The 26,428-nt window shown below is 51.2% G+C and overlaps 1 protein-coding gene across 1 annotated transcript in view; it reads right to left on the minus strand.

Moving 5' to 3' along the window:
- XPR1 (xenotropic and polytropic retrovirus receptor 1) overlaps positions 1 to 26,428 on the minus strand; it is a 1,026,978-nt gene that overhangs the window by 100,154 nt on the left and 900,396 nt on the right. The window contains exon 12 of the mRNA XM_069641450.1: positions 18,943 to 19,109. Coding sequence (XP_069497551.1) covers positions 18,943 to 19,109 — 167 coding nt within the window. The remainder of the gene's footprint in view (positions 1 to 18,942; positions 19,110 to 26,428) is intronic.

A 26,428-nucleotide genomic window follows, 5' to 3' on the forward strand; every position in this document is an offset into this window, starting at 1 on the left:
CGATGAATGTAAGTTGCAATTCCCCGGGAATGTGTAGAGTCAGAAGAACCATACCTATGTATTCCCCAGCCGGAAAGGGCAGGGAGCTTGTAACCCCCTCCCAAGTGCGTCTCTTGTAAACTTAACACGTTAATCTGAGGATTCCTGGCATAATTAGTCGTACCTTTTTCGCATTAGTGAGGCCCGAATATTCTATGTAAGCAAAGTTATGTCCAAAGGGACAGGGAAAACTGGCCCCGAGGGAGAACTCATGTCAACAGCCTATGGGTATATGTCGAAGGAGCTGCAGTCGCCAAAATATCAACCGGAGGCACAGCCATGGGAAAAACCACTCTGTCCGGGAGCACCCAGGCGTCGCCTTCGCCAACAAGAGAGCTCACCCCTCCCATCCCTCATGTATGAATATATCGGGGTGACCACACCCGAGGCTATGAGAGAACCCCAATGGATGCGAAGTCAGATCAAAGTCGATTGCTAGACAGGTAATACCGCCAAATATAATCCTGCTGAATTCTCCGTCTGCGCATACAATAACCTGGGAATCCCCCCACCCCCCCAACAACACCCAGGCAATTCCATCAAAGTAACAAACCAGACCCCAGACCCCTCCCTCCAACCATGCCAGAAACCCCAATCTACTGGCCCCATCATCCCACCCACCACCCTAAACCCCACAAACAATATGCAAGTCCAAGCTAAGTGGCCGCTGGGCTCGGGGGGGAATCTGGCGGCATCTGCGGCTCATAAAGCTTGGAGGCTGAATACCATGGCTACACATCACAGTTCGATCGTCCACCAGAAGACAAGGTTAGTTGGTACAGTCACAACTCAAAGCGATGCTTTACATAGCCATCACACAGGTCCCGCCGTGCATCCTTGAGCAGCCCCATGACCACGCCAGTTCGCTCCCAATCAAGGGGACATCGGAGCAGGAGGCGCGGGGTCCGGAATGCTTGAGGCGAACCTCTCGGCCAATTCAGGGTTAATGAAGGACACCTTACCATCATGCACCACCCTAAGTTTAGCAGGATACATCATAGCATAGCGGACCCCCTTCTTCCGCAACATGGCCTTAACGCTTAGAAACGTTTTCCTCTGATCCTGCACCTGCTGGCTAAAGTTAGGAAATAAACATATTGTTGATGAGCCCCATTGCAGGATCTTCTTTTCCCTGGCCACGCGCAACAGGGTATCACGATCCCTGTAGATGAAAATTCAGGCTATAATGGCCCTTTCCGGGGCGACCTGACTGCCAATGAGAGATGGGCCCTTTCGACCATAAACATATTCAAAACTGGCGGATTGTCCAAAACCTCCTTCAGAAGCTGTTCAACAAAGAGTTCCATGTTATCAATATGAGTGGACTCAGCCACCCCGGTAAGGAACAAGTTACTTACCTGTAACTGTTGTTCTCCAGCATGGGTCTGGCATGGATTCACATGCTCATGAATATTCCCCGTCAGGCTGGGAATCCTCGGTAAAGAAAAAACCAGTATCAGTTTCGTTTCTGATCTGTCTTTCGTAGTAATAACCAATCACTGGTCTCTGCGTCATACTGACCACAGCCAATGACTGCCCTCTACCTAAGCACCGCCTCTGGCAGCCATCTTCAGATTTGGAAGCACGTAAAGTGGCAGTATGACCAAGTGAAGAGCCGCAGAGGGGTAGGCGGGAGGGTTCGCATGTGAATCCATGCCAGACCCATGCTGGAGAACAACAGTTACAGGTAAGTAACTTGTTCCTTCTCCAGCATGGGGTCTGGCATGGATTCACATGCTCATGAATAAAGAATACATAGCAGTACACACATGCACAACCACGGGAGGTGGCAAAGGCTCAACATTAAGCATTACATCAAACTCAACATTAAGCATCTTACCTCCTCACCAGGCTCACCTCAGGCGAACAGGTTGCGCAGCACTGCTTGGCCGACCCTGGACTCCTCCCTGGAATCCCGATCGACGCAGTAGAATTTCGTGAAGGTGTGCGTCGACCTCCACGTAGCAGCCCTGCATATGTCCAGCAGGGGCACACCAGAAAGGAACGCCGTGGTAGCTGCGATCGCTCTGGTGGAATGGGCTCTCGGACGGCCAGGCAGCGGTCGGTTTGCCAACCGATGACAGTACATGATACAGCCGGAGAGCCATCTGGAAATGGAAGCCTTCGAGAGAGCCTTCCCCTGATTGACAGGTCCAAAGTTCACAAAGAGTTGTGACGTCTTCCAAAAACACTTTGTGCGGTCCACGTAGAACTTCAGCGCTCTAGCCACATCCAGCGAATGCAAAGTCCTCTCAGCCGGCGACGAAGGCGACGGGAAGAACACAGGCAACACCAAGGGTTCGTTGAGATGGAAGTCCGACGGTACCTTGGGCATGAAGGAGGGGTGCGTCCTGAGCACTACCCTCGTGTCGTGAAAAGTCAAGTACGGAGCCTTGCAGGAAAGGGCCTGGATCTCTCCCACCCGTCGTGCGGAGGTGATGGCCACAAGAAACGCTGTTTTCCACGACAGAAACTTCAACGGGGCCGAGTGCAGAGGCTCGAACGGAGGTCCCATGAGCTTGGTCAGCACCACGTTGAGCTCCCACGCCGGGGCCGGAGCCTTCACCGGCGGGAACGATCTGAACAGTCCCTTCATGAACTCTTTCACCAGACGATGAGACCACAGGGACGTCCGCCCCGTGGTTCTGGTGTATCGGGAGATCGCAGCAAGATGAATCTTGATGGACGCGTGCGCCAGTCCAGCTTTGGCCAGCGTCAGCAGGTACGGCAGTACTTGGGGAGCCGTAATCCGTAGAGGGTTAATCTTCTGTGCGTGGCATCAGACTGAGAACCTCTTCCATTTGTGTCCGTAGCATTTAAGAGTCGAGGACGCCCTGGCCTTTGCAAGAACCTCTCTGCAGTCGGCCGGTATGTCGTATCCTCCAAACTCTAGCGCCGCAGGAGCCAGGCCTGCAAGTTCAGCGATTTCGGGTCGTGGTGGAGGATGGCGCCTCCTTCCCTGGAGAGCAGATCCGCGTCCACCGGCAGCTTGATTGGCGGGGACGCTGACAAGTCCAGAAGGTCCGGGAACCATATCTGCCTCGGCCACGCAGGTGCGACGAGGATCATCCTGCACCGTGACCTCTTGAGCTGGTTGACGAGCCGGATTAGCAGTGGCAAAGGAGGGAACGCGTAGAGGAACAGGCCCTCCCAGGGGAACGAGAAAGCATCGCCCATGCTCCTCGCCTGGGGAAACCTGCTGGCGAACCTCCGGCACTTGAAGTTCGTCGCCGTCGTGAACAGGTCGATCTGGGGTGTGCCCCACCGTCGGAAGAGGCGATCCACTAGATCCTGCCGTAGTTCCCACTCGTGGCACGAGCGCAGCTCCCTGCTGAGTGAGTCGGCGATGGTGTTTTTTATCCCTGCCAGATGAAACGGCACCAGAAACATCCCTTGGGCGACTGCCCAATGCCACAGGTCCTGCGCCTCCTTGGACAGTGCTGGGGACCTGGTTCCGCCCTGTTTCCTGATGTAAAACATGGTGGTGGTGTTGTCCGTGAAGATCCTCACCACCTTGCCCTTGAGGGACGGAAGGAAGGACCTGAGGGCCCAAAACACTGCACGGAGCTCCAGGACGTTGATATGTAAGGATTTCTCCGTCGGGAGCCAAAGGCCTCTTGCGTGCAGATTTTCGGTGTGCGCTCCCCACCCTTCCAGGGAGGCATCCGTGGTCACTGTCTCCTGGTGGGCTGGGGTCTGGAAGTCCATGCCCGCCGTCAGATGCGCGCGGGTGCCCCACCACCGGATCGCTCGTTGGAAACTCTCGTCGAGTGTGATCCTTTCCTCGAAGCTGCCCGTCGTTTGGATCCAGCGCGCGTCCAGGAACTCCTGCAACAGGCGCATCCGGAGCCTGCACATGGGAATGAGGTAGATGCAGGAAGACATCATTCCGAGGAGGGACTTGATGGACCTCACCTTGGCCGCGTCGGTCACCAACATCCGCTGCACCTTGCCCAGGATGGTCCTGGTCCTCTCCTCCGACGGGGAGGCCAGAAGGGACACTGTGTTGAGCCTCGCTCCCAGAAACAGAGCGTCCTGCGCGGGTACCAGGTGGGATTTGGCGTAGTTCACGGAGAATCCCAGGTCCGTGAGAAGTTGGACGGTCCTTGCCGTGTGAACCACAGCGAGCTCCCTTGTCTTGGCTCGGATGAGCCAGTCGTCCAGGTAGGGGTAGACGTGGATCCCTTCGCGGCGCAGCTGCGCCGCCACCGGTGCGAGGCACTTGGTGAACACCCTGGGTGCCGACCGTAGTCCGAAGGGGAGGGCTTTGAACTGGTAATGACGCCCTTGGACCACAAACCTGAGGAATTTTCGGTGCCCCTTCAGGATGGGAATATGGAAGTAGGCATCCTCCAAATCCAACGACGACAGGAAGTCTCCTTCCTCCAGCTGACCCAGGACGTGCTGGAGGGTGACCATCCGGAACTTTTGCGCCTTGATGAACTTGTTCAGACGTCGCAGGTCCAGGATGGGGCGCCATCCCCCCCGTCTTCTTCTTCACGAGGAAGTATCTCGAGTAAACTCCAGAGCCCCGAAGCCTCTTTGGGACGAGTTTGATGGCGCCCTTCCTGAGCATCGCCTTTACCTCCAGAAGAAGTTGAGGGACGTGAAGTTCTTTCCTGGCCACGGGGGGGACGCGCGGACACTTTCTTTGAAACTCGAGCGCGTGGCCCCGGGCCAAGGAGTCCAGCACCCGAGATGGACTCCCACACGCTGACGAAGCTCGCCAGCCGGCCTCCCACCGGGGTGCTTTGGTGGGGGCCCGACCCCACGGCCGGTTCAATCCTGCTTCGACGAGGCTTTGCCGCCTTGTCCTTGGCGACGACGGCGGGGTCCGCCAGACTTGCCTCGTCCTCTGTAGGCCTCCTGAGACGACGAGCGGGCCGCTTGACGGTAGGAGGAGAAACCGCCGCCGGAACCTTTGGAGGCGCCCTTGCCTCTGCTGCTCCGAAAGGGCGTCCGTCGTTGTTGCAGAACTCCAAGGGCCCGGGCCGTCTCGGTGTCCGCTTTAATGGCCTGAAGGGAATCGTCCACTGTTGTTCCCATCGAAGGGCATGTCCAGGACTCTGGTCTGAACGTCTTGACGGAAGTCCGTAGCCTTGAGCCATCCACGCCGCCTAAGGCAAACGCCGTTGCCCAACTGGCGGAACCCAGTGTCGGCGATGTCCGTCGCAACGGTAATGGCGTGGTCCGAAGCCACCTCACCTTCCTGCAGGATCTCCAGGGCCTCTGCCCTCTTGTCGTCCGGCAAGAAGTCCAGCAGGGGAGCCAGTTTGTACCAGAGCTCCCTGTCGTATCGGGCCACGATAGCCAAGGCGTTGGCAGCTTTAATCGTCGTCGCTGCAGACGAGATGACTCTGCGTCCCATAGCGTCCAATTTCTTTCCCTCGCCGTCCGGTGGGGAAGTGGATGTGGAGGCCGCACCCCCCCCCGCTTTTTTCCTGGCCGCCGTGGAGACGACGGAGTCCGGGGTAGGCTGCGCCCGGAGGCACAGGGGGGCCGTGTCCGGGACCCGGTACTTTTTCTCGTACCGGTCTCTTCTAGCTGGCGTCGTGGAAGGGTTCTTGAGGAGGGTGAGGCCCTCCTCCCAAATGTCGTCCAATAGAGGCACTGCGAGGACCGTCTTCCTCTTGGCCTCGCGCCGCTGATAAAGGAAACCTTCCTTCTTCTTCTCCTCAGGGCAGAGTTGGAAAAGCTCGGATGCCCTGGCGATCATGGAGTGGAACGATCCAATCTCGTCGGGCGGAGAAGCCCTGGTGGGAGGCGACGACGGTACATTCTCGTCGTATACCTCGTCGTCCGTACCCGTCGATGCCGTGTCAGTCCCCGTATCATCCCCTCGGATGGACGGGGAGGAGGGCTGGAAGGGGCGCGACGGCTGAAAAGGAGGAGGAGGGTGGATCCTTCTTTTCTTGGTAGGGGGAACCCCAGAAGGTCCCGGTTCTGGGTCCCCCGACGGGAGAGGTTCCGTCGGCAACGGTAGTCTCGTCCTTATCTCTGAGCAGAAGGACTGTATAGCCAACAAGATGGCCGCCGAGCTGTCTCGCGGCGCTGGCAGAGGGGAATCCGACGGGCGATCAGGGGCCCCGTCGGTACCCTTGATGTCGTCGTCACCTGCGTCGGGATCCATCCCGACGGGCCGGTCTTCTTCCACGCCGAGGCCGTGGCTTAAGACTTCGACCAGCTCCTCCTCCGAGGTTGAGGCCGAATCTACGACGATGCCCTGCCCCCCCTTTTTCTTCCCCACGGGGGATTTCACGGGGGTCCTATCGATGGGCACAAAAGAGGACTCCCTCCGAGGTGGCAGGGAGACTCTGAGCCCCGAGGTCGCCACCACTGGCGTAGCCTCCACAGGCTGAGCCAGCGCCGCCGCGAAAGACTCGATATAGGGCTTGGCCGGATGGATTAAGGCCTTCACCACCTTAGGTGCACTCACCGCCTTATCCTTGAGGGGGGGGACAGTGCCTCGCTCCCCCTCCGCCTTCGAGCTCGACCGGGGCCTCTCTAGGAGCCTCGCCGGGTGCTCGGCCTTCCTCTTACCCGACCCAGAGTGTTGGCTCATGGTTGATGGTGCCGGGGAGGGTGCGCCCAGCCTGGCGCCCGTAGAGCCCGACCGTTCGGCGCTCCCGGTGCCAGCGGACTTGCGGTGCTTGGCCTTATGTTGGACCCCCGTCGCCGGGGCGTCCTCAAAGGTCTTAGAAGACCGCTCGGATTTCTTCCTCTTCTTCTCGCCGGACGGGCTCTTCCCTTCCAGCCAGTTGGCGAGACGTTGATGGCGGTCCTTCATGGTCCGCTCCGACATGTTGCCGCAAAACGCACAGTCCTTCTCCACGTGCGTCTTGTCCTCATGTAGGCAGTAAAGACAAAAAGAGTGTTCATCCTCCTTGAAGACGTTCTGCAGCTGGCATCCAGGGCAGACCCTGAACAGCTTTCCGGGCGTCGAGCTTCCCTTCTCCTGGGCCATGACCGGGCCTGAGAAACTTCTGGAGTTCTCCAAAGGCGTAGCTCGACGAAATCTTCACCCTTGAGGGGCGCAGACGAATCCGACACGGGTCCCCGTTGATCGGATGGAGAGTCGGTGGAGCTTGAGGCTCTTTTGACCGAAAAAACGAAGTTTTTGAGAAAAAACGTGAAAAAATAGCACTAACGCTCGAGAGCAATAGCACGAGGATCCCAACACATGAACGTGCGGTAAAAATCTGAAGATGGCTGCCAGAGGCGGTGCTTAGGTAGAGGGCAGTCATTGGCTGTGGTCAGTATGACGCAGAGACCAGTGATTGGTTATTACTACGAAAGACAGATCAGAAACGAAACTGATACTGGTTTTTTCTTTACCGAGGATTCCCAGCCTGATGACGGGGAATATTCATGAGCATGTGAATCCATGCCAGACCCCATGCTGGAGAATCCTTATATTGTTCCTCCTTGATCTCCCTTCCAAATCGTCATTCTTCGCCGTTATTTTCTTAACTGCCTGTTGCAAAGAGGTCACCTCTCTTTGGAGAGCAGAGATCTTGTCCTCCCCATCCCCAATCCTCTGCTCCGCCTCAGCCATCCATCCGCACAGCTTCTCAATTTGTATCGCCGATACATCCACCTTACCGGTGAGAGCATCGATCATCGCTTCCAAGCTGCCAGTACTTCCCTTGAGGGCCAGAAGGGTTTGATTTAAGGCAGGCATGTCAATATGAGCAACCCCAGACTCCTCTCCCTGGCCGGCAATTACTCTATCCGCCTTTGCAAATTGCTCCATCTTGGATGGTTTCTTTGGGTTGCCCATTCTAGGGGGATACAGGGAACCACAAACGGCGGCCACGCTCAAGTCGCACCGGCTCCAGACACAGGGAGGAGAAATTCTTTAAATCCAGATTTTGTCAGACTCAAGGGGCGTAAAAGCACAACATAAGGGCAAAGGTCCCAACTCCCCCTGCAGCCACAAGGATAATCATGAGCAGCGCCCCACTCCACCATTATTTAGCCCAGACAGGTGGGGGGGAGGGTGCCAACAACTAGCCCGCGGACCCCCCCCATCAGGAGTCCAATTCAAAGGTGCCCCCATGAGTATAAAGGCCAAAATACAGCAAGGAGGAAAAGAAAAAAAAAAAAAGGGGGACATCCACGGAGAGGGGGGCACCTCACTACACTCCAAAGAGGGAGGCCAGGGGGGGAAACCCCACCACGTCTTCCACAGAGTCGATGTTTCACTAGAGAGTGCCACTTGCCACAGTTCTCAAATGCCCCCAGTCTGCGCCACAGTTTTCAAATGCCCCCAGTCTGCACCACAGTTCAAGAAACCACAACCAGCTGCATATAGGTGCCCAAAGTCATTTGCTGTCGTGAGGGAGCCCCCAAAGCACAGGAGTGTATAATCACAAAGGGGCCGCTCCACTCACCTCCATGGGGGCCACGACCCCCCGCCACCAATATCCTAAGCCGACGTGCAGGAGGCTAGCGAGTATCTGCCGAAAGCGGGGCCTGCGGTGCCGAGCCGGGGCATCAGCGCCGCGGAGCGGATGTCAGAGCCGGCAGATGTCAGATTCCTCAGATGTCAGAGCCCTCAGGAAGGGCAAGAACATGCGCCGCAGGACGTGCACACCGGCACCAAGCGCCGTCCGCCTCCAAGCCGCGGTCACAGCACCCCCAGCAACAGCCAGGGCCGTCTGGCACACAGATCTCCACGAGGCGGGGGGAGGGGCACACCAGGTCCACATGGCCAAGGCCGCTCAAGGCCCCGAGGCCGGACACCGCGATCCGCCGCTCGCAGCCCTCGAGCTGCGGGCCAAGTATTCCCTAGGTGCTCCGCCACAACTTAGAGCAAAATCTGAGCCTCAGACACGCATAAATCGGCTCCGGTGGGCGAAGGATCCACAGCCTCCAGCAGAGCGCTCTCAGGCTGCGGCCATCTTCGATGCCGCGCAACAGCGCCCCCCATTGGATTACTTTTTACTGTGCTGCAAAATCAAGATGGCAAATTGTGTGTGTATGGGATACATTACTCACCACAATCGTATTTCTGATGCTTGCAGCTGCTTAGATTCACATGATATGCATAGGCCGACATCTAGTGGAAGCGGCAGAGTATTACAATTGTTTTCTAAAGTAAAAAAGGGACGTTGACAGGGTGTGCCAGTAATACTATCCGTAGTGTGATGTTCACGGTACCAATGGTTCTTCACGCGTCGAGGTCCCTAAAATTGTTTTGTTTCTGACATGAGGTAGCATGAAGTGTAGTATGAGTACAGGTGTATCCAAGCTGATGGATATCAGAGAAGCTCATATAACATATATGCACCTTCTCTCAGGGAGGGAAGGGTGGGCGCATGTGAATCTAAGCAGATACAAGCATCAGAAGAACAAGTTACTTATCTTACCTGGTAACATTCTTTCGATGGGGTGTTCCTCCGACATATTCCACATCTTTGACAGTAATTACCACAGCTGTGCTGCTTCGGAAAACTTTTTCGGCATAGGCGTCCTGCGTCGATGACGTCGATACGCTGTCCCTCGAGGGCCTCCGTCGATGGTCGACGTCTACGGATGTTATATCTGGGACGCACAACGCTCGTAGCCTCAGTTGTAGTTTGTTCCCCCAGAACGTGTGGCACCAATCTTCTGCCAGTATTACTACAGAAAGCTTTGCGGAAATGTAAGCTGCAATTGCATAAGAAATACTGTAGCGGGGCAGGTAGAGAGGGTACGATGTGGAATACGTCGGAGGAACATCCCATCGAAAGAACGTTACCAGGTAAGCTAAGTAACTTGTTCTTCGAAGGGATTGTGTCCTCCGACGTATTCCACATCTTTGACAGACTCCCAAAGCAGTACCAATGTATGGAGGTGGGAAAAGAATTTGAAAATGCATTTAGAATGCCCAATCAAATTGCAGAATAGAGGACTGCCTTACCAAAGGCCAAATCCTGCCCATGGATAGAGTCCAGGGAATAACGTTTCACAAACGTATGGACAGAGGCCCATGTGGCTGCTTCGCAAATATTGTGAATCGGAACACCCCTCTGTAGGGCAGTGGAGGCAGCCATACCCCTAACAGAATGAGCCCGTAAGCCTACTGGAGGGAGGGTCCTTTCCCGCCAAACAATAACACTCAAAGATCGTCAAAATGATCCATCTAGATAAAGTCTGCTTGGAAACAGCCCGACCTAAACGCCTTCCAGCGTAACCAATAAAGAGCTGATCATCCACTCTGAGCCGGGACATCCGTGAGAGATAGAAACTCAAAGCTCTCCTAGTGTCCAACCTATGGATCCTCTCCTCTTCCTTACCAGGATGTGGAGGAGGATAGAATGCCGGAAGAATTACCTTCTGGCTTAAATGGAATTTCAACACAACCTTCAGAAGAAAGGAAGGCCACACCCTAAGGACAACCCTGTCCTTATGGAATACAGTGCAGTACTGAGCCAGAAATGGTTTGCCGGAAAGTGCCTGCAACTCTCTCTCTGCATGCGGAAGTAACCACAACTAAAAATACAATTTTAAAGGACAATAAGGGCTCAAACAGAGCTCCCATTAGGAAGTTTAAAACCAAATTTAAATCCCATCCCGGCACCTGGAAAGGCGACGGTGGAAACACATTAGTTAGCCGTTTTAGAAACTGAGCTATCAAAGGAATTTTAAAATAAGAACATTCCTCAGACGAGCGCTTAAATATGAACAGCGCCGCCAGGTAATCTTTAATGGTACCCACATGCAGCCCTTGTGGGCTAAAGAAAGCAAAAAAGACAAAACCAAAAGGAATGGAACATTGGAAAGGATCCACATTCTGTACTCTGCACCAGTCGCAGAACTTTCTCCAACGGCAACGGTACAGAGATTTCGTTGCTGGCCTTCTGGCCGAAAGCAACACCAACATCATGTCTTCAGGGAGGTCCCAATCCTTATAACTCAACCTTTCAGATACCAAACGTGAAGGCTGAGGGACTTGACCTCTGGATGGAGAACCTGACCCCCCCCCTCCCGCGAGAGCAGATCGTCTCGGTAGGGAAGACGGCGTGGAGGGCAAATGGACATGTCGAGAAGGTCCGGGTACCACGCTTTCCTGGCCCATGCCGGAGCAATGAGGATCATCCGGGAACAGAACCTCTGCAACACCTGCGGAATGAAGGGGACTGGAGGAAACGCATACAGAGTGGGAAGGACCACTCCATTACAAACGCATCCCCTAAGGCTCCTCTTGGAGGAAATTCCCACGAGCAGAATCTTTCGCACTTCCGGTTGACACTGGTGGTGAAGAGATCCACTTGCAGGGTTCCCCAAAGGGCAAAGATCTCCAACAGAACTTCCTGAGCCAGCTCCCACTCATGGAAGACCGTGCTCTGCCTGCTCAAAGCGTCTGCCGCTGCATTTGTCTCTGGCCACATGAACTACCGAGATCGAAATTTCCTGCTGAATGGCCCAGAACTAGAGCTGCATCGCCTCCCTGCACAACGGGAGTGACCCTGCCCCCCCCTTTTGTTGAGGTAGTGCATGGCCACTGTATTGTCCGTCATAATCAGGACATTCTTCCCCTGCACAGACAGCAGAAAAGCCTTCAGGGCTAGCCTGACAGCCCGCAGCTCTAACAGATTGATGTGGAGTCTGGACTTCGACAGAGACCAACGGCCGCTGGCCGTCAACTTGTTGGCATGAGCTCCCCAACCTGCGAGGGATGCGTCTGTCACAATCGTTATCTCCGGCCACGGTTGCCAAAATGGAGCACCCTTCATCAGATTGCCTTCGACAGCCCACCACAGAAGATCCTGTGCTACCGAGGGTGGAATCTGAACAGGATCTGACATCCTGCCCGAGAACTGCAACCACTACATCTTGAGAGCCCACTGCATCGATCTCATCCGCAGCCTGGCCTCTGGCACCAGGAGAATGCAGGATGCCATGAGGCCGAGCAACCTCAAGAACTTGAACGCCGGGAGACTCTGGGCACGTTGAAATTTGTCCACCATCTGCAGAATGTGATGAGCCCTCACTTGGGAAGGCGAACACAACCAGAGGGATGTGTCGAGCACTGCTCCGATGTACTGGAGCCGCTGGGTAGGTGTCGCATGGGACTTATTTAAATTGAGGGAGAAGACCAGCTTGTGAAGGGATTGGCAGGTGACGGACAGATGATCGAGGGGTTTCTTGGAAGAACGGGCCCTGATCAACCAATCGTCCAGTTAGGGGTAGACGTGAATTCCCCCCCTTTCCTGAGATACGCTGTCACCACCACCATCAGTTTGGTGAAGACCCTCTGGGCAGAGGTCAATCTGAACAGCAGGACCCGAAACTGAAAATGCGAGTCGCCAACCACAAACCTCAGGTACTTCCTGTGCTTGGGATGAATCGCCACATGAAAGTAAACATCCTTGAGGTCAAGAGACACCAACCAATCCAGAAGTTGAAGGGCCTGGAGGACTTGAGAAAGAGTAACCATCTTGAACTTGTCCTTCCTGAGGAGCTTGTTCAAACCACGCAAGTCCATGATGGGTCTCAATCCTCCGTCTTTTTTCGGGATAAAACTATATGGGGAATACCATCCCTTGTTCCTCTCCGCTACAGGCGCCAGTTCTATGGCGCCTTTCTCGAGCAGGGATAGAATTTCATGCGCAAGGAGCAGATCTGAACGCTTCAAAGAGAGCTTCCCCGGTGGATTGTCGCGAGGCCTCTGCCGGAAAGGAAGACAGTAGTCGTGGGCTATGATCTCCAGAAGCCACACATCTGAAGTAATGGCATGCCATTCTACAAGATGCTGCGCCAGCCTTCCTCCAACCGGCGAACCATGGGACATAGCCTCATGACTGAGCGGAAGCGGCTGCGGCAGTGCTTGAGGGCAAGGAGGCAACTGCCCGAGCAGCTTTGGCACCTCAAGTACCTTGTTTTCCACCTACGGTACTTCTACGTTGGCCCCTTTGACTGGCAGCTCCTCTCGATCTACCAAAGGAAGAGTAGTATCGAAAGGAACCTCCCCCTCCAGTGCGGTCCCCTAGGACGAAAAGGCGAACGTTGACGTACTGCAGCACTCAAAGACTTCGCCGCAGCTTTGGAGGTCTGCAACCTCTCAAGGCTCTCGTCAGCCTTGCTGCCAAAAAGATGGACACCATCAAAGGGCATGTTGAGGAACCAGGATTATACATCCGGAGCAAACCCCGACTTCCGCAACCACGCAAACCTGTGTATCACAGTGCTCGCAGCCATTGACCAGCTGACACAGTCTGCCAAGTCCAGATCCGACTGAACGGATTCACACATGGCATCCTTGCCATCTTGTACGAGAGCTAGAAAACCATCCTGTTCCTCCCCTTCGGGAATATGCTCAGCCGCGAACGACACACAATTCCACAGAGTGTGAGTGAATCTTGCCAGGGCACGAACAGAGTTGGCTGCCTTTAAAGCCATACCCCCAGAATAAAACCCCTTTGCCCAACCATCAAAGCACTTGTTGCCCCTATCCGGAGGGATAGTAGGGTACGCAGCCTGCTTTGCTGGGGCCGTAGCCACCTGCACCACCAAAATCTCCGGAGTAGGGTGCGTAGACAAGTAGCAGGGGTCACCACTGGCTGGACGGTATTTTTTCAGCAACAAGTTATTCACTGCCGGGAGACTCTCTGGAGCAGTCCAAGCCGCCGCCACCCTTCTTTGCAACGCCATATGAAATGGCAACACCGGGTCAGCGGGTGCACCTTGATCCAGGATGTCTGTAAGATCATCCTGTAGAAAATCAGCAGATGGAGCCGACCACCCCAAATACTCAGTCACCCTCGACATGAGGCACCTGTACGAGGAGTCAGCATGTGTAGCAGGCTCAGGCCTGCCAAACTCAACCTCCGGAGAGGTAGCAAGACCACTGGCGTCATGTAAAGATTGACAAAGGTCTTCCAGTTGGCTATGACCAGACAACAGCTCATCAGGAACATCAGGAGTCACAACCCCCTCCTCATGAGACCCTTCCTCCACCTCTGAAATGTACTCCAAGGATTGGAACAATTCCACCCTGGGATGAGGAACAACAGAGTATGGGTCAAACATAGGCCGCACAGACTTGCTTAGAGCCTTTCTCAGATCTTCCACAGCTCTCCGGGGCACCTCCGGTAAATTCTCCTCAAAAGGCGTCGAGGGCGCCGATGGAAGTGGCGTCAACGTCGACAGAGGCGCCGACGACTTCGACAACGGCTTCGAGGCCGGAGCCCCGAGCGTGTCTTTCGACAGACATAGCGCCGATGCCTTCTTAGAAGGCCTCACACGCTCCAAAGATATCGACGGCATCGAGGACCTGGACCGGGCACAGTGGTGATCATCCTTGTCCGATCGGTACCGCGCCGGTTCCCGATCGCGATGACCGCCCGAAGGCGTGCGAGCGGTGGCTCTAGCATGTTCCTTGACATCTTCCCTCGAAGGCGCAGACGGAACGGTGCCCGGGGATTCGAAAATCACCACCTGCCGCCGGAATTCATCCCATTCGGCCGGCGATGAGTGTTTCGTGGGACAAGCCACCCACCATCTGGCGGAGCCCTCTGACGAGGACGGGGAAAGTGACCAGTGACCACGCTTCCGTGAATGGCTCGAAGAGGCAGAGGAATGGCGGGACCCACTCCTAGAATGAGACCCCCTGGACTTACGTCGACGTGGAGAGTTGCCCCTCGAATCGTCGGTCGAAAGACCAGTAGATTTCGACTTACTTACAGGGTTTAGCAACCCTACCTACCGACAACTTCTCCTGCTCCCGCAAGCCTTCAAAGATAGGAACTGGCATTCATCGCAATCGTCGGTGGCGTGGCTTTCACTGAGGCACCACAGACAAACGTCATGCGGGTCCGTAATGGACATTTTGGAACCGCAGTCCCAACACTTTTTGAAGCCCGACTTCGGGGTAGAAGAAGACATACATTTTCTCAACTTTAGCAAACGAAGTAGAAGAACTGAGGCGCGCCGAGAGTCCGAAGCGAAAACGTTCGCGGAAAAAACAGAACGGAGGCTACGAGCATTGTGCGTCCTAGATATAACATCCGGTGACGTCAACCATCGACAGAGGCCCTCGAGGGACAGCATATCGACGTCATCGACGCCTACGCCGAAAAGGTTTTCCGAAGCAGCACAGCTGTGGTAATTACTGTCAAAGATGTGGAATACGTCAGAGGACACAATCCCTTTGAAATAAGATTACGGTGAGTAATGTATCCCTTCCGAGGCCTGTGGAATCTGCTTAGATCACATGCTATGCATAGATTAGCAAGCAGTGTTAGGAGAAGGTGGTGGGTTGTGATAAGCTTTAGCGGCAAATGGATGTTTTAGAACCGCCTGTCCCGCCTCTATCTGCTTTGGAATGAGTGTCAATGCAGTAGTGCTGAGTTAAAGTGTGTAATGAGCTCCATGTAGTTGCTTTGCAAATGCTGTCTAAGGGGACATTTGCAATAAATGCCAGAGTAGCCCCTGTGCTCCTTGTGGAGGGAGCTCTTGGTGTGAAAGGCAGTGTCTTGTTTGATAATGAATAGCACATTTGTATGCATCAGACTATCCATCTGGAGATGGCATTTTTGGAAATGCAGTCTCCTTCTCTGCCTGGTGCAAGGGAGACAAACAGTTGGTCTGTTTTACTAAGCAGCCTGGTTTGGTTTACATAGTAAAGGACCTCCCTCTTTACATCTAGTGTGTGGAGTTTTATCTCAGCTGAGTTAGTTGGATTCTGGAAGAAGGCTGGTAGCTCAATGGATTGGTTCACGTGGAATTTGCAAATGAACTTAGGAGAGAACCTAGGATGTGTACATAAAACCAGTTTATCTTTGTGTATGACAAAGAAAGGGCCCTGCACTGACAATGCTTTACAATTCACTAACGCTTTTTATGGAAGTAATACCCACTAAGAAGGCAGTTTTGTATGTCAGGTGTTTAAGACTTGACTTATGCATGGGCACAAATTGGGGCCCCATGAGCTTTGAAAGTACTACATTGAGATCCCAGCCTGGTGGTGGGTTTGAAATTGGAGGGTGGAATCTCTTTACTCCCATCATGAATGCCTTGATGTCTGACACTTTCCACCACAATACTTTATTCTGGCAGGTGGTGTAAGCCGATATGGCTGCCAGGAGGACCTTTATAGAGTTAAATAACCCCGAGTCTAGCAAGTGGAGCATATCATTTAGAATGTGGGAAGGAGTACATTGTATGGGGTTTATTTGTTTAGACTAGCACCAAATTACAAATCTCCTCCACTTGTCGAAATAACAGTGTCTGGTGTTTGGTTTTCGTGCCTCCTTGAGGATATCCATACACCATTATGGTAGATTAAGATGTCCGAACTATGTGACCTCAGGGGCCATGCTGCCAAGTTCATTGAGTGTGGTTGAGGGTGTACTGTTATTCCCCCATGTTGGGTAAATCGATTGGTTTGGCACTGGAGCTTGATGGCATCGCACATAGCCAGTTTGCACAGATGTGGATACCATGGTTGCCTTGTCCACATGGGAGCAACTAGGATGAGCGTCATCTGTTCTCTGTGAATCTTGTTCATTACACTCCTCATTAAAGGAATCAGGGGTGTGGGGGGGAGCATAAGCACATTTCCCTGACCAGATCATCCATAGGGTGTTCCCCTTGGAATCTGGTTGGGGAAACCTAGACGCAAAGTCTGGGCATTGCTTATTTTCTCTTGTAGTGAACAAGTCTAGTGTGGGGTTACCCCAGTGTGAGAAGATGTGGTCTATGACATTTGAGTTTAGTTGCCACTCGTGTTCCTCTGGTAGGGGATCTCTGCTCAGAGAGTCTGCTAGTGTGTTGAGTACCCCTGCAACGTGTCGGGAGGATAGGAACATCCTCGTCTGAATGCCCATCTGCATATTTTCTGTGCCAGCTTGGACAGATTTGGAGAGTGTGTGCCCCCCTGCTTGTTGACATAGAACATTACAGTGCTGCTGTCAGTTAGGATTTGAACCTTGTTTCGCCAACCACTACTGCATGGGGCGCATGTGCAGATATGCATGCGGGACCAGGTAAATGCACAACACCATCACGCCTAGTAATCGCGTTGCTTTGCATACGCCCATCTGGCAACCAGCTTGATACAGAGGTATTTGTCGTAGCATGTTTTGAACCCTTTCCATAGATGGAAACACTAAACCTGCTTCCGTGTTTAAGACAGCTCCTAGGAACTGTTTTGTTTGGCACAAGGCTTGACTTTTTCTCGTTAATTGAGGAGCCCAATTGGAAGGGAAGGTTTATAGTTCTTTGCATGTTTTGCTTGCAAAGATGGGGTGATTCCCCTGTGATCAGCCTGTCGTCCAGGTAGGGGTACACTGGGATTGCCTCCCTGCACAGGTTCGCTGCCTCCACCGCCAGTACCTTGGTGAATACCCTTGGAGCAGATGCTATTCTGAAGGGTAGCACCTTCAATTGGTAGTGCTGGTTTGCTATTTTAAAACACGAGTTTTCTGTGCACTGGGAACAATGAAATATGAAAATGGGCATCTTTTATATCAAGTGTTGCCATGTAGTCTCCCCGCGTTAGCAGGGGGATTACCACTTGTAGTGTTGTCATGCAGAATTTTTGTGGCTTTACATAAGTGTTTGCAGGGTGCAAGTCTAACACTGGGCGCATAGATGGATATTTTTTTGGCACAAGGAAGGAGGTTGAACAGATACCTTTGTTTACATCGTTCGCTGGTACGATCTCTATGGCGTCCTTGAGTAGCATCACGCTGACCTCTTCAAGAAGGACAAGTTGTTCTTTCTTCGTTGATCTTCTCTGACGCGGGGGATGGTTTGATGGTTTTTGGATGAGCTCCACACAATAGCCTCCCACTACTGTCGACAGCACCCACTTGTCAGTGGTGATCCCCTCCCATGTGTGAGTCAAAGAGTGAAATGGACGTCCCCCTACTGGAGAGGCATTGGAGAGGACCTGTAGCGGGCTGTCATTGCTTAGGAGGTGTACCGTCACCTCTAGGTGGCAGAGGTGATTAGAGTTCTAATTCTCCTCCTACACGTAGTACATCTCTCTATTAGTGAACGATGGTAGCCGTGTCGGCGAGATGGAAATGGTCCTTCACTTCTGAACATTCAGTCTGCTTCCATTCTCTAATGTTACTATCCGTTGGACTAGATCCATTGGTGGGGACGCTACTAGTACTCCGCCTAACAGTTCGCTATGAAGTAAGCATTTGTAGGAGGAGAATTAGAAAGTAAATACCAGCGTGCAAGATAGATTTTTCTTGCTACATTCAAGGCTCCTTCTCTAATATTCTCCACAGAACAGACCACTTCCAATGGTTACTGTAAGAAGAAAACTACAGCCACACTGTTTTACAAGAAGCTGTAGAAGCCTTACAGCTATTTACATTTAGAGTAGATCTTGTAACTATTTTTTAATAGAATTACCAGTGACACTACTCCTGACGAAGGTCCCTTTAATTACTTAGAGGACTGAAACATGTCGAGCATTGATGTTTTTTCCATTTAGAACAGTTAAATGTCAATTAATTGATGTGTGTGTTGAAGAGAAGCTAATTTGAACCTAACTATATTGATCCCTGATCAATTAGGATCGAAGCCTAAAAAGGCAGTGTTTGTCACCATTTAGAATTTGTATTTTTATACAGTGTTTTATAAATGTTGAAGTTTTTATAACTTGTATTTTTACGATTTAATAAATTACAAATTGATTATTTCAAAAACAGTTGTGTGTTTAATGTTGTTAACTGTTAAATAAGAGCTATGTTACATAAGTCATTTCCAGTGTGGTTCGAAGATTTACATGTCATAATATGTTGGCACATTTTAAGTAAGACCTCTTGCGACTTGAGTCCGAGCACACACCATTCCCTCTCCAAAGAGGTTAGGTTACAAACACCATATAGCAACATTTCTTTTGCAGTAATAGCCCCTTAGGAAAACGTACATAATGCTGCAACAGTGAGCACATACCTTCTGAGGGTAGACAATTTCCTCTCGTAGGAAAGTGTTCTCCCCAGCGTTGCGATCGAAGAGACCCCAATCCATCTTCAGGTCCCAGATGAGTGTGTAGCAGGAGCTGATGAAATAGAAGACGATCCACAGGTAGAAAAACACTTGAGCATCAGGGTGATTCCGCTCTACAAGGTACAGAAGAAGATCCAGATGAGAAAAAGGACCAGACAAAACATTGTGTAACAAGATGAGAGTAAAAAATGGATACAATTGAAGATGGCAGAGAAACGATGGAGTAAGCTAAAAATAACTGTCAAGCACATGTGGATGCTAGATGCAGACAGCCTTTGGAGTGTGTCCTACAGTGTTAAGACCCACTCAAATGTAAAGGATGCGCCCAGCCTATGCAAGATATATTAGCTCAGGGATATAATGCATCCATTACAGAGAACTGCAAGCAACCTGTGAGTCACATATTTTAAACTTGCCATGAACCTTTTAGACATATTTTAGCCTTATGAGAACAGAGTACCATTAGATTGGATGAAAGTAACATCTGTTCCAGTGCTCTCAGATTTCAATAATTTAGTGCCACCTAATTGAGCCATTATAAAAAAAAGAAAGGTGAAAGCGGACATAAAAGAAGCATCTTTAGCGGATTTTGTCAAAAGTAGTTTGTGGTTGTGGCTCGGTGCCAGCACCCTACTAGGTCGGTTTTGAATGCTCTGCAACATGCTTGGACTTATGGGTGCATGCAGGTTCATTTAACATGGTGGTGGTGGCACTGAACCATCCAGCCTCAGTATCCACACTTTCGGTTGCTGTGGTGGTGGGGGGGCATTGTTATAGTGGCTTATCTTATGCTTTTTAGTGGAGTTTTTATGTATCTTTGTGTCCCTGCACTGTGTGTTTCAGGGGGCAGGGGTCTTTTCATTGACCACTTTGTCTGGAGCTGACTGCATGTGGAACATTTAACTCCAGCCAGCCTTCTGCATACCAAAGGGATGCTCCGAAGCCGACAGAACTGGGTGATTTTTGGAGATGAGCTGTTGGGTGGCTGACAGGAAATGGCTTTGTTTTCCTTTCATTTTAATCTTGGGAACACCATCAGTGGTTGCAGGTCAACTCTATCCTCCTTCCCTATGTAACTCAACCTTTGCATCAGAAGGGCCCTCCTTAGAGGAGGTCGACTTTGCCGTCTCTCTTGCGCATGCAACCCAATGCCACCATTTCTTTTCAAGGGTTTTTGGTTTAAACTTTGTGCATATATGGTAAGTCTTTCTGTTGCTGTCCCAGGGAAGGAAATAGCTGCAAACTTTAATGCACAGGTTCTCCTCTAGATATGCACATTCAATCATAGGCTGGAGTAAGCCCTCCAATCACACATATAGAAGGCACAATGGCCTCAGCGACCAGCCAATCCGGTTAGAATTAAAAACTGCCAGACAAGCAGGTGGCCCCACACGTGGTGTACTGGTGCTTGAAATTGGCCTATGCCAGTTTAAACCACTATAGCGTGTGCATGGCTGGGCACAAGTTGAGCGCATGTTTCGAAGAACTGTGTAAGCACTGCCCGCAATACTGGTAGGTGCCAAGGCAGCCCAAGGACACCCAACCCACGTGCAGAGTAGAGGGTATATACCTGAAAGCTTGCCTGTCAGTGGGAACATCAAAACATGTTTCCAAGAAGCCACGGTATGGGCACTGCCATGTTGCAGCAGTTGCACCTGTGCAGATCAACAGTGCCAGATTTCAGGGCATACCCAGTTCGATACACCCTCCAGGCATGTTGGGATAATGGCTGAGTCTCTATTCCGCGTAGCAGAGAATTACTCTGGTGGAACCCTGCAGGTAGAGGCCATCCAAACTCTTCAGAGTTGCCCTCCTTTCACTCTGTTCTCGTCTCTTTCCCCTTTGGACGTACTCCATCCAGACATGCCTCCTCATCTATTTGCTCCTTATGAGGATGCCTCTCAATCAATCTTGACTCCTAATGCCATTATTCATTGTTCGTTTAGAGCATTCAAGTTCACTCTCAGTTGGTGCTTGCTTAACTCCACAGCCCCACTCTACTAAAATTCTACCAGTTGTCCAGATCCCAGCAGTCTTAACCAGTCTTTCCTCATTACCAGCCAGCTTGGAGATCAGCTTTTGCCAATTACTCACTTGTATGGAGTCCAGTTACTACCCAACTACCAGTGTACCTAGAACTCAATCTGTCTAAGACACCCACAGTCTCAGCCACCAACCACAGTGCTTGCATGGTCTCTAGCCATTAAAATGCTGGATGGAGTCCAAGTGTGTTGCAGGAAGTGAATCCCACTTGATTCTCAATGTTACCATTAATGGGGCAGGATGGCAAACACTCCTCTGTCCCAGAAAGTTCCTGGACAGCAATCTGGCTGTGACAAGGGTATGGTGGTTCTTCTGCATCCAAAATGCTATGTGGTGCCAATAACAATGTCCGGGAGTCAGACTTCAAGTACGCTATTACTTCAACTGCGGCCATACTGACAGTGGGATATTAATGCGGTATGTAAGAAAGGCATGGCAGACACAAGTGACCACAGTTCAAGGGTGTTCCTTGAACTTCAACATGGGTTTGATAAATGCCCATCTAAGCCTGAATCAACTGATCGGAGCCAGCTACAACCATCAAATAATAATGCAGTCCTAGTGGTGTCTTTGTCAAAATAAAGGGCCTATACTAAAGAAAAACTATTGTCAATCCTTACCTCTAAATACAAATAGTGTGGGGAACAATGTTATGAAAAGAAAGTAGTGTTCAAAATTACAGGTCAGGTTGTTCCGGCCATTGGCCTCCCTTCCCCACGTTTTCAGCACGGGACAAGATGGTTCACTCGAGCGTAGCACAGTCTCTGGCTTCTTTAGCACGAGGATACAGTTCAAAACATTAGCATTGGGACCTTCAGAGTGCAAGTCTCCTTGTTTTATAAGTCTCTACGCGCAGAGGGCCTGATGCAACTAACTTAACAAGTTCTTCTCCTTCGATTTGAACTATTCACTATTCACAACCATATCGCCCTCAGCCGCGCTCAGATCCCTTTGACAAAATGTTCATAGTATATTCTTCTCTCGGGCGACTCACTGTTCACCTCGGATCCCCCTCAGCTGGGCTCAGATCCCTTTTTCCTACAATTAGTCTCCTTCGGTCAGGCTCGGACCAATTTCAATTTAGTTCATATAGTTTAGACTTTTGAATGTGCACCGGGTTTGGCTTGACCCATTGTAGGACCACTTCAATTTCACAATTCCTCTTGTTTTAACATTTTTCACGTTTTCGTTGGAAACCTAACACTTTCGAATGAGCACCCACTTGGTGCCGGACCACTCCGTCTATGGTATTGTATCTTAGCTTCAAAGTTAAATTACTCATCTGGTGTTTTCGTGTCGCTTGTCACATACGTTTCATTCACTGTTTCCAATATTCTTTATACAATGTTGCTGCTTGCAACCTTGGTTTCCACAAAGACAGGTTTGGCATCAATCTCCCCAACCCACCGGCTGTACGGACTTCACTGGTGCCCGTTTGTTGTAGGAGCCAAGGACAGTAACACAGCAGCAATCAATTCTTTCTGCCTTGACTGTCGATGCAGGAGCCACAGGTACCTCCGACACACAATGCAGGAATCTTCAGCCTTTATTCCAGGTATTACGTCCTTTGTTCTTGAAGGCTCATGAAGGATACAGTCTTTCAGTGAAAAGGTCAAGGGCCCTCCTTGCAATCCTCTTTGGCCTTGCGGTCTACTGACTTGTATTAAACGGTCATCTTGGAATTGGTGCTTCCTCGTGTGCTTTGCCTTGCTCAGAGAGTGTGCTTTTGCGCTCCACCTTTTAACCGTGTGGGGAAGTGTGATCGAAGTCAGGTTTGTGTAATGATCAGTAATTGCCTGACCCTGCCTGACCATTGCAGTGGGACATGTTAGGTATACAGCTCAGGTGTAAGTTCCTTTTCTTTCACAGTGAGCTGTCCGTGGAAAAGTGTTTGTGTTGGAAAGGGGCGGGGTTGAATTCCTAAGTATCCTACTGGGTAGGATGGGGTAAAGGTGTTACAAGGGAGGGGATAGCGCGTCTCGCAATCTGGTGTCCCACTTCCACTCCCCAAAGACCACTCATTCAAGTGATGCGCTCCCGCACTGGTCCACCCCCCAGGAACGGAATCCAAAAGCAATGGCTGCGTCCTGGGCACCTGGATGACAGATCCCAGGGGACTAGCAGGTGAGACACCTTCGGGTTGCTCACAGGTACTACCACCTAAACCGTTGGTGAAGCCAAAACTACAATGCAGCTGTCATCAACCTACCCCCACCATACAAGTGTAGGTTGACAGACAACCTGAGACCAAAGTGGGGTGCTCTAAAAAGCACCCATCCTAGAAGCCATATGGGCTACAATTGGACAGCACATCGACAAAGGCTGCAGTGCCAGGGAGGACATCTTCAGTCTCTGACCACAAAAACACGATCAAATAGCCATGAAAACCAAAAGGGGAAAAATAATAAAGTTTAGGGGTCCCATGAAAGGGAACAACAACCCCAAAAATAGAATTCCATCTAAACACCAGGTTTAGCCCCTTTGAGGGAAACTGCAAACATGCCTCCAAAATTAGCCCCAGTAGAGGTCACTCTGGGTTGCCCCCAGTTTCAGCCCCAAGCCAGAGAACTGATGACTAATCGCTGAAAGAAGAGCCATGGGGTCCCTCCCAGGCTGTGAAACCGAGGGTAAAGAATCCCCAGTACGGGGTGCTAAGAAAAGAATGTCACTTTCCTGTGGGATGAGTTCCAGTGCTGCAACTCCCAAAAGACTTCATGGTTGCCTGGCGGTAGTGGCTGCCCTACCCGCTGGTGCAAGATGCCGGGGAGGATGACAGTGCAAGGGCGCAGCTCGTGCTGCACAGACGGGCGGCGGGGCAGCATAGTCATGGAGCACCAGGAGCCAGCACGGCAGCAGGCTCAGTGATGCAAGACAGAGGTGGAGACACGCTACCAGAGAAGTGCTACAGGACCTCAGAAAAGGCACTGGCCTTTTCCTTTGGCAATGCCAGCACAAGTGCAGAATGTTTGGAACCAAATAGAACATATGGGAAGAACCGGGTTCCAATCCCCGTAGAGCAGGGGTCTGCAACGTTTAGCTCTCCAGATTTTCCAGTCAACATCTGGAGAGCCTCAGGTTGCAGACCCCTGCCATAGAGGAACTTGGGGAAATGTTTAGGCGGACATGTAAATTAATAAAATAAAAACCGGAGCCCCAAGAACCAGACAGCTAATATTTTAAAGGGACCCAGGGTAAAATAAAATAAGGAAAATTAAATCTTAAGTGGACCAACAGAATTTTAAACAGAGAGAGAGAGAGAGACAGAGAGAGACAGAGAGAGACAGAGAGACAGAGAGAGAGAGAGAGAGAGAGAGAGAGAGAGAGAGAGAGAGAGAGAGAGAGAGAGAGAGAGAGAGAGAGAGAGAGAGAGAGAGAGACACACACACACACACACACAGGAGGATCATAGTGGAAACATCCAGCCACCCAATCCTGTAAGAAGGTGTCTCCACCAAATCAGCAACCAACAGAAAGACGAGAAGGAGTCTGGATATAAAAGCAGAGCCAGCTCACTTGGAACTTTTCTGTCAGGGAGAGGAACCCTGTACTTTTCTCCAGACTCTGGTGAATGAAGAGGAGTTGTATCCTGAAGGAGGATGAATGGCTACCTCAGTGAAGGAGGCTAGCTCAGGAGCAACATATTTGTGTTGCATGCAAGAGCGTCACTGGCTTGAATCCTGGTCCCACGCTGAAAGGTTTGCCTTTGGCATGAATCGGGAAATTAAAAAAAGACTAATGCTCCGTGGAGCACGTCTGGCCTGGAAGCTGCCTGAAGAGCCTGCAGGAACTGACTGATCCAGGGGGAAGAAAGATAGGTGATGTGGCAGGGGTACTAAGTCAAAAGATCAAAAGCATTGACCGCCTGAGAAGCCAGAGAAGAGCAGGGAGGCTGAAAACCAAGACCCCCCAACCCCACCAAGACAAGCTGAAAGCCAAACGACCCATAGATGGGGTGAGAATCAGACAATCCAAAGGCAGTGAAAACCAAATGACACCAAGACAGGGTAAAACCCAGATGAACCCAAAGTCGGTTAAGAGTCAGTGCTACTGGAGTTGGACCAAAGAAAGAGCGAAGAAATGATGTAAACTGAATTTACAACCGAGACTGGGGGAGATTCTTTTGCTGACTGAACCACAGGGCTTAGGACCGCTTAAAGAAGAAACTAAACAGTGGGTCAGAAGCCAAACAGCATTCAAAGCTTGGGTGAGAAGCCATAACTTTGCTTTCTTTTTGTTAGTTTCTATTTGTATGAGTGGTAGGGACCGAAATCAGGGTACATTGGGTTTTTTCTGGACGATGGGCTAACATTACGTTGTTGGACATCCTGACGAGTGCCAAGATGGATGTCTAGAATCTGGCCTGGCGGACAGATTTTAGGAGGCCACCCTAGTTCTAAATGAACAGGGAACACAATCTAGCAACATGAATGAACAGTCGAGGCTTATTCTGTGGAGAGTGTTGAGTGGGGTCAGGGACTCAATGATTCCACGGCGTATGGCACACAATAATTCAGTTTAGATGAAGTGTAAAACCTAGTTATTTGTTATAGGCCTTCTGAACACATTGGATTAATTTTCCAGTAGGTGGCATTATTGCACAATCCTTTATGATAAAAATATATACATTCACCATCGGTTCAAATGAACATCAAATGACTTATTCAGAAAAGCAGGTAAGTCGATTAGATAAAATAAATGATGGAACGAGGTCACAAGTCAATAACCTAACGTAAGCAGTCCAAACCCTAAGAAGAATGGCTCCTGGTGCACACAAGTCACAGGAGCTCCAATGTCTCCCCCCCCCCATAATGGAGTCTGTGTGGTTAAGTTGTAATTTACTTGTGTTGGTGACAGCTGGTAGAGGTTCTCCAATAATTTTAATGAAAGTTAAGTAAAAGTTTACTTATATTTCAGGTTAATCTACCCAGGTTCCACGACCAAACGATGAGTGGAATGGAATGCAGGAGACAATTCCCTGGGGCAGTCAGATGTACTGCATTTACTTACACACCTCACCCCCCTACTCAGATTTTCCCCAGATGACCGTGGATCACCTAGGGGGGAGGGAGGGAGGGTTGCTGGGATCTCGTCGTTCTGCTGTTGGCTCTGGTGAGCGGTGCCCTGCAGTTGCAGGTTCGAGGATTCTTCTGGTCAGGTGCAGCTGTAAGATGCAACCACTGCCAATGAAGAAATGCAAGAAAAACGGATTAAGTCCTCCTTGGGACACTTCACAGGTTGGAAAAAGCTGAGTTCCAGCGACTGTCTCCACACAAGGCGACAACAGGCATCCTTTCAGTCACTTTTACAGCAGCTGCTCCAGGACCGGATCCCTTGATGCTTGGAAGTTGGTGACCACCAAAGTCACAGGCTTGAAAGCGGAACAGCAACT

The sequence above is a fragment of the Ambystoma mexicanum genome, chromosome 1q (assembly GCF_040938575.1).
Source record: "Ambystoma mexicanum isolate Mex_15411 chromosome 1q, UKY_AmexF1_1, whole genome shotgun sequence".
In the NCBI taxonomy this organism is placed as follows: Eukaryota; Metazoa; Chordata; class Amphibia; order Caudata; family Ambystomatidae; genus Ambystoma; species Ambystoma mexicanum.